Source organism: Drosophila bipectinata, chromosome XL (genome assembly GCF_030179905.1).
Source record: "Drosophila bipectinata strain 14024-0381.07 chromosome XL, DbipHiC1v2, whole genome shotgun sequence".
In the NCBI taxonomy this organism is placed as follows: Eukaryota; Metazoa; Arthropoda; class Insecta; order Diptera; family Drosophilidae; genus Drosophila; species Drosophila bipectinata.
Window position 1 is genome coordinate 4,890,588 of NC_091734.1, and position 8,846 is coordinate 4,899,433.

At 37.1% G+C, this 8,846-nt stretch overlaps 1 protein-coding gene across 1 annotated transcript; it reads left to right on the plus strand.

The window, feature by feature from the left end:
• Nucleotides 1–2,087: 2,087 nt before the first annotated feature.
• Nucleotides 2,088–3,151, plus strand: LOC108130584 (ficolin-1-like). The gene is made up of 3 exons (XM_017249127.3): nt 2,088–2,181; nt 2,238–2,941; nt 3,006–3,151. The coding sequence occupies exons 1-3, from the start codon at nt 2,116–2,118 to the stop codon at nt 3,061–3,063; spliced, it is 828 nt and encodes a 275-aa protein (XP_017104616.3). The 5' UTR covers nt 2,088–2,115; the 3' UTR covers nt 3,064–3,151.
• Nucleotides 3,152–8,846: the final 5,695 nt, after the last annotated feature.

An 8,846-nucleotide genomic window follows, 5' to 3' on the forward strand; every position in this document is an offset into this window, starting at 1 on the left:
CGCAGCAGCAGTAGCAGCAGCAGCAACATACCACCTTGCCCCTTGCCATGGCTAGTCCTGTTTTCTAAGGATATGCCAGCCACCCACCGTAAGATATATGTTGACAGCTTGTGAAAATATGAGCAGCATTTTGCTGCTGCCAGCCAAATGTGTTGAAAAATTGAAAAATATTTCGCCATCGATGCGCTAAAATATGGTGCCCCTCAGTCCATGCCCCCAAAATCCCCCTATCCCCCGCGAAAGCAAATTGCTGGCAAAATGCAAAAAGGCGCCCCCACTGGTGGGCTTTCAAAAGATCTGACACTCTTCAAGGATACTCTAACTTGTTGACTTTGAAAATCTTAATTTTTGTTTAGAGAATGAGCTTTTTAAATTCTAAAATTAAACTGTAAAATAAAGTATATTTAATTTTTTTCAGAAATCATTCAAAGAGTGGTCTTCAGGAAGCATATTCTGAGAGCCTAAGTTTCTGGCTTTTGGCCAAATCAGAGGCGCAGTCTGCTGGTCCTTTTCCCTTCGCAGGATCCGCTTCCTGTTTATGTCTTCGTGCGGGGCTTACTTTTGTCAGAGGCTTTTGTTATTTTATTTTTTTTTTGTGTTGGAGTCCTGGGCGGAGGTCGCGGCTTTTATTTTGATTAACTGACGAGCGGCAGGCAATTGGCACAATTGAAGGGGGCTAAGGACACTAAGGGGGTCTAAGGACGTTAAGGTCCAGTCATTGTTGTTGATTTAGGATACCGAAAAAAGGTTAACAAAAATTTATCTTTCATGCCGGAAGAGGCGGCAGGATCAAGGACTGAGCAGAAGGCGTGGCCAGAGGCAAAAAAAAAACAAAAAAGATGAGCAGCTACACAAATTTGTAGCCTTTTTAGCGGCCATTGAGTCCAAACTGAAAATAAAAGGATATATTTTACAAAAATAACCAAGTACTGGCACTGCAAAAAAAAGGTTAAAAAATATATATATTTTAGAGAGAAAGTAAGCCGCTAAACCTTAAATATTTTGTCCTAAAAAACCTCTCTACTAATCATAACCTACAATCATAATTTATTAACATAAAGACTCTATTATTTAATCCACAACAAAGTACAAGCACTTTAAACAAATATTTAAAATTCCATTTATGTAACCTAGGGCTCTATTATTTTAATATGGAAATGAAAATAAAATATTTGTTTTGTTGTTATGGTCTCTTATTTTTCCATTTCAGTGCCTCTGTTCTCTGTGTTCTAAAATATCACAAAAAATGTATTAATTTAATTCGCAAATATTGTATCTCATCTGATTTCTTTCTATTTTTTTAAAAACACACAAAAACAAACTTGTTAACTTTGCTTTTTATTTTGACAAGGCTGGCCACCCTACTTTCGGCCATACTTTCTCCAGCACTTTCTCCCGCACATTCTTTCCCACTTTGCCGCCTTATTTATCATCGTTTCATCTGGTATGTATTTTTTGAATCTGGTTAGCAGCTGTTGTGGCTCCTATAGTCCTGGCTCCTGGCTGGTAGCTGCTGGCTGCCTTTCATTTCTACCTTTATTTATGTCCTGGAGGCCATTATCATTGCCACCTCGTTATTAGAATTTTTTTTGCAGCAAAATCACCTTGCAATTTTCAATTCAAATCCAAAAATTTAATCCATTTAATGAGAATATTATATTGGCACAGGCACTGTTCAACACAATAGATATTATTTATATGTTTAATTTAAAAATAAAAATATCTATTATCTGGATCATAGGCCCGTATCCAACACTATGGGCATGCCATTAATTTATTCAGCATTTTGCAACACTTTGTTATATAGACCGTTATTGGACTTTCAACAACAATGTGCAACAGTTTTTGCCACCAAAAGTTGCCATGGCAGCCTCCTGCCCCCCATGCCCCATGTCTCATGCAATTTCCTTTGTTTCACTGTACAGTGGCTGTTCCACTCGAAAAAAAAAATATTAAAAATAACAGACACACTAGTCAGCAGAGCTGAGCTTCTGATAGCCACCAGTACCAAGTTAGAGGTCAAGAGCTTCGGCTGATAAGCGATTAGAATTAAGAGTCTCAGTGGCAAGAGAAGCATTAGTTGAAGTTCGACTGCCAGATGACAAATACCTGAGAATGGATTGGTTTTTTTTGGCTCTTCTGGGGTGTATGATTCCCCTTTCTTTAAGCTACGAAGAGGAGGTAATTATATTTCTTAAAAAAAAATACTTCAAAATAATACTATTATTATTTTCTAGTCATGTTTCGTTTCTCATGAATGCGAAGATGAGTGTGGCACGATTTTCTATCCAATTGTTAAGCCCTTGCTGAAGTACTTTGAAACTTGTAGCGCAAAGAATCTCAAGTTTGAGGAACTACAAGCCACCATTCGAGAAAAGGATAATGAAATAAAAATATTAAAAGATCAACTTGATGCTTTGACAAAATCAAGTGAGATTTCAGAGCAGCCCCCACCCTTTATCTCCCCAATCACCGAGAGTTGTTCTCCCAACGAAAATGCCACAACAACCATTTACATCCCAGGACGAGATCCTTTCCAGGTGATTTGTCGCTCCGGATGGATTGTGGTCTTGAATAGCCAACGACATAAACATGGTTTTAATCGGACATTCGAGAACTATAAAGTAGGTTTCGGAGATCCGGAGGGAGAATACTTTATTGGCTTGGAAAGGCTGTATCTGATAACGACAAGTGTAGCCCACGAGCTGAGGGTGATCAGCACCTATTTTCCTCCAATCCAATGCGACAACTTTGAGGTGAGTGATGAGGATGATGAATATGCGATAACAAGCCTGGAAGGCTGCTCCGGAGATCCTGCTGCTATATCCCTCAAGGAGAGTACTCCATTTTCCACCTACGATCGGGATCAAGATGGTCAGCCAGACACCAATTTGGCGGCTGTCTGGGGTCGTGGCTGGTGGTACAATGGTCTTGGTGGAGTGTACGTATGATTAGAATTATTATTTTATTTTATTTTTAAATATTTATATTAATTCTAAATATAGACCTTGGAGTATATTCGATGATTCTCGACATCAGATGATGATACGAACGAGAAATTAACTTTCATACTTTTAGAGAAAGTTTAGTTCAAGCCCAACTAACTATCTTGTTGGCTAGTGTAGTACAATCAACAATAACAACAACAAAAAAACGGGCAAGAACAATGATAACAACAACAAATAAACAGCAAAGAGCAAACATCAATAATCTATTTTATATTAAAGTTTATTATTTTTCACACACCTACCCTACCCACCCACCTACCGTTGGGGTCCAACCACAAAAATTGCTGGGAATTTGTTTACATTTTGTGTTTGCTTTTGGAAAGGTTGGGTAGTTGGGTGGGTGGATGAGTGGGTGGTTGGGTGGTTGAGTGGGTGGCTGGGTAGTTGGGTGGTTGTGCTGAAAAACAAAGAGAGCGAACAAACGAGAGGCAACAAAAAAAAAAAACAAAGCGAAATGAAAATTCATTTGAATTTGGCCACCAGGAAGCAGCAACCAAAAGCACCTGCTGCTGCTCCACTCATCAGCACCTCCTACTTGTTGGGTGGCAAGAGGTCCTTGCCACACCATCCTTGCCCCAATCACCGACCATGAATTTCATTTATAAATATTTAAGTGCTGCAAGCAAAACTTTGGGCGGAGGAAAACAGCTTAAGCTAAGTAAAGCGCTCGTTTTTGGCCGGGCCAACAAGCTAGCCATGCCTCCCCCACCTCCCTTAACCAGTAATTACACTCTAAGAAAAATATAGAAAAATCGTACAAAGTTTCTTATTTGTATATATATATTTTTTGAAACTATTTCTTTCACTGCAAACACTCTGGGCATGTGTTAATGAAAAGTTTCTGGGGGCATCTCGGCAGACAGGAGGTTTCGGTTTACAATTTGAGGCAGAGCTGCTTAAGCCATGTGCCCCAAAAAATGGGGGCACTTTCTGACTGGGATACTGGGACACTGGGACGACGGGATGGCGCTCATTATCAATGGCATTTATGACTTTGCTGTCATGGCAACTTTGCTCTTTATATTCCTTATCCACCAGGCAAGCAAGCAAGAAGGCAAACAGACTACCAGCCACCCAGCCAGCCAGCCAGTCAGGCAGGCAGGCAGGCATATCCTTTTGTATCCTTTACCACAACCATTGTACATTCCCATAACGATACCCATTCCCAGGACATTCATCTTTCATATGGCCATCGGGCTCATCAGGAGATGGCAAATTGAATTTGAGGACAAATGCCATGTCGCAGACTCCTTCAGTTTGGATTGCTACGACTTAATATACCCAGTAGTCTCAGGGATTAAGGGGTATGCTGTTCAAGCAGGCAACAAAGCGATGAAAAGTATCGAAAAGTATCGATTTTTTCAAAAGAAAATAAAGAAAATAAGAAAATAATTTCAAAAGAAATAATTTAATGGAAAGAGTATTTTTATTGTCAAATATTTTCGTTTTTTATCTAATTATTTAGTTAGAAAATAGAGATGAACTTGAAACGATTAAATTTATCGAAAACTATCGATTTTGCATAGAAAATTGTAGCTACAAAAATAAACTGAACTAAACTGAATATAATCTTTAATTTATAAGAGAGTTTAAAGAAACTTGTGAGTTTCTTTATAAATCTATAGAACATCTCTAATATATATAATTTACAATCTAATAGAGATGAACTTTAAACGCTAAGAAATATCGAAACCTATCGATTTAAGCTATTTAAAAGTTTTAAAAATCTTTTCTTTTTTATTTTTTTTTGCTAATCTACAAATCTATTTAATTAATAGGTATCCAGGCATTGTCGACTCCTTATTTTTGTCATTATTTGTCTTTTTTTTTGGCGCCAATTTCCGTTGCAGACATTTCGGTTGTTGAAGCTTTAAAAAGTTGCTCGTTTTGTCACACTAATTGCAACAGTTTTCGGCCAAATATTTCTTGGCAAAAGCACACCCCCACTACCAGTGAAATGCTTTCACTTTAGCTTGTCTGCTTTGCTCTGCTTTCTTCTTTCTCCGGGTCTCTGGGTGTCTGGGTGTCCGGGTGTCCGGGTGTCGTTGGTCTGGTCTTCTCTTCTGGCCCGTGTCATGTGCACACAAATTGCTGCTTATTAATGTCAGAAATTTCTAATTGCAATTTCTGCATACAAATTGCTAAAACTAACTAACCGCCACCCAAAAACACACAACCGTATAATTTTATTCTCAAAAGCAGTAGCAGCAGTAGCAACAGCAGCAAAATGAAATATTTGGACTAATTTCCACAATAAATTTTGATTATTTGTATGGTTTAGCTGGAGATGAGATTTCAGTTTGCTGTTTTTATTTTTTGTTTTGTTGAGGATTTTGCAGAAAGATATGTTGTTGGTGTATCTAGGGGGTATCTGGCTATGACTTGCCTCAAGAAACGAACTTAAAGCCGTCACCCAATTCACTTCTTTGTCCTTTTTTTTTTTTTTGTTTTTTTTTGTTGGTTCCGGAATCGGAACAAACAAATTTCCTTTTTGCCATAATCAAGCTGAGCGAAAAAGAAAAAAAAAAAAAGAAATTTGCATATTTGCGAACACACAAATACTCACAGAGGAGAACCGAGAATCAAGAATCGAAAACAGAGAAACGAATTGGAATGGCAGGATGTGTATTCCATTCAGAACAATCCATCCAATATTTGTATCGCTTATTGGTCCTCTCTCTCCTTCGCTTTATTTGCTGCCGTCTCTTTCTTGTTTTGTGTGTGTGGATTCTTCTGATTTATTGCAGTTGCAGGACCATTGAAAGACAATTAAATTGGTCGTTCTCCATTTTAAGGCAAATAGAGATGAATTTTAAACGATGAAAATTATCGAAAATTATCGATTTTGTTGAGGAAAAATAAAAAAAATTGAAAGGCAAATAGGTATTTCAATCGATTTTAGAAGAAAACATTGTTTTTCTAGCCTGTGTATATTTTAAGCTGAGGACTAAAGCTGTAAAAAGGGATATTTATAACAAATTTATCGAAATTATCGAAACTATATCGAAAGTTATAGAATTTGGCTTTAAATTCTTGCTGAAAACTTTAGGCTCTATTGTCCTAAACAAAATATCTTTGAAAATACCATTAAATTAATATCTTTTTATTTTTTTCCTGAAAAGGATATAAAATTATCGAAAACTATCGAAAATTGTACATAAAATTTTTTGGAGAAAATATCTGAAGGTGTCTAGTAAAGGAAATACATTGTTTTTCTTTCTTAAGTACTTGTTATACCCAAATATTTCCCATTGCCATGTTTGGCATAAAATTGGCAATAAAAAATGTATCGAAATTTATCGAAAAATCAAGCCAACCCCACTGCCATCTCTATTGCTTGTTTGACTCTATTGTTGGAGCTAAAAACATGCGAAAAAAATATATACATATATAAAACCCGTAACACGAGCAAAAACATGAGCCAGGCGTATAAACAAAAAAATAAAAAAGTTTGTTCCTTCAACAAACACGTAACCAGAACCCAATTTTGTGGCCAATGTAAGGACTCTGGACCAGGACAGTGGACAGTGGGTGGTCGGGGGATTATTGAGAGATTGAAGAATGGCCCGATATACATACAGTACTCCACTACACTATAACGAAATTGACAATTTTTGCATAATAATGATAAATTTTACATAAGCATCGAAACAACGAAAAACTGAAATAGTTTGGGAAACAAAAGAAGTTTTATGGTTTTTTTTTGTGGTAACCAAATATGGGTAATCTTATCAGGGATACCCCCTGACCGAATGTCCTTAACTAGCAATTGGATATTATGTGAGATTTGCGACACCAAAATGGCAGAGAGATAAACTGCAAAATGAAATGCCAAACGACGAAAGGATGGGCCAAAAAAAAAAAGCCGGCAAACAGCAACAGGACATTCGAATGCAGGACACGCTCCGGCGGCGGCATACACAGGATTCGGTAGCACAAACACACACATACATACATGGGATCGCAAAAGGGACACGGCCCCGGAAGGGTTAAATGGTAAATGGGACGAGTTTGGTGGAAAAGTTGATTTACTTTCGCATTCCATGGAGTATTTATTGTTGCTTTAATCAAGATTTGGTCAAGATTTGGTCAAGAAAAAAGGATTAAACGGTCATAAAGTATTGAGGTTAGTTTTTATTTATTTGTCAAGTTACTAACAAAAAATAAACACGAATGAAAATGAATAAAAATGAACACAAATGAATATAAATGAATAAAACATAATACAAATAAAAAAAGTTAAATAATATAAATGAATAAAAAATGAATAAATATGAATAAAAAATGAATAAATATGAATAAATATGAATAAAAATGAATAAACATATTTTATAACTAATTATTAGCTAACAATTAGCTTTTAAAAACCTTAAAAAATTCTTTATAATTAAAATGATCATTATTTTTAACTCTTATCTTAATTATAAATTAACTTAAATAATTTATTAAAAAAAAAAATTAAGGACTCTCCCCCATTTCTTAGTTTCCATCCACTGTAGAAAAAGTCGAACTCGACACTTGTGGCATCAGTAGACTGTGGATGGGTAGGAGGGGATGTAGATTGGCCATGGGGGCGTGCCACTTAGACATGAGCAATAGCGACAGGTGGAACAGGTGGAGAAATGGCTAAGGGAAGCCAACCATCCCCCTCCCTCCCTTTTCTACCAAAAAAAGTATATGTATTTTTGCAATTGCAGTTTACCTTCTGATACATATTTTGTGCATTGGCTTTAGGACCCCTACCCCCCTTGCTTTTGTTTGCCACCCCCCCTCCTACCGCCCTCCTCCTGTTCCTCTCTGTTTCCTTCCTTTTTTTTTTTTGGGTGGGGTTGGGGACCACCCCTTAAGTCCTTTTCGTCGTTCCCTGTTGCTCTTTATGGCTGCTTACATATATTTAACAATATTGCTGGTGCAAGTGTGTTTGTTTGTTTGTATTCTGGCTACGTTATATCCTCTCAGCCACCCAACCACCCAGTTACCCATAACCCCTTGGCATCTGTATCCCCCCACCCCCCTTTTTTTTGACGGGGCATTTGGCCGTTCTGCCTTTTGGTTCTGCCTTCTGTTTTCTCTGTTTGCTGTCAGTAGGTAAAAATTCCAATAAATAATTGAAATGGCTGTTTGTTATTTCCTTCCTTCCCCTCCCCACACCCCCCATCAAATACACAGCTCCCCCCTCGCCCTCTTTGTCATGTGCTCGCCTTTTGTCCGCTTGATGTTTATATTGTATATTTTTTGTTTGTTGACGCATTTCAATAAAAAAAAAAATTAAAAAAAAAAACCGGACAGAGAATATTTGGACACACAGAATCCAGAGATTGTTATGCAGAGCAAAAATTATGCAGAAATTGCAATTACACTTTACTTTTTTTTTGTTCTGGTTTATTAATAAATTTTTTATATACATTTGCCAACTAAGCCACAGACTCCAACTGAAACGCAGTTGTCTTCTTTATGAATTCCCAATGAAATGACCCACATTGGTCACACTTTTTGTGTGAGAAAACCGAAACAAAAAAAACGTTGCATACTTTCAGGTGGCTGGGCGAATTATTGTTGATTTGAGGCATCCACAATGGCGTTGCAATAACAACTTTTTGTTGTTCTTAATTTATGAATGAATTAACCCCTTTTTGACCTTTTAACATACATATATACATAAATATATTTTATTATTTTTTTTTTTGTCACCAACGGCAATATTTTGGTAGCATACTTTCATGGGACATGCTGCCCCACCTGACTTTCTTTCTTAGCCGCCAGAGTTGGAGAGACACAATGGGACACCGCCTGCAGTTCCGTGATTTATTTATCTGCTGTGGTAGACAAAAAAAAAAA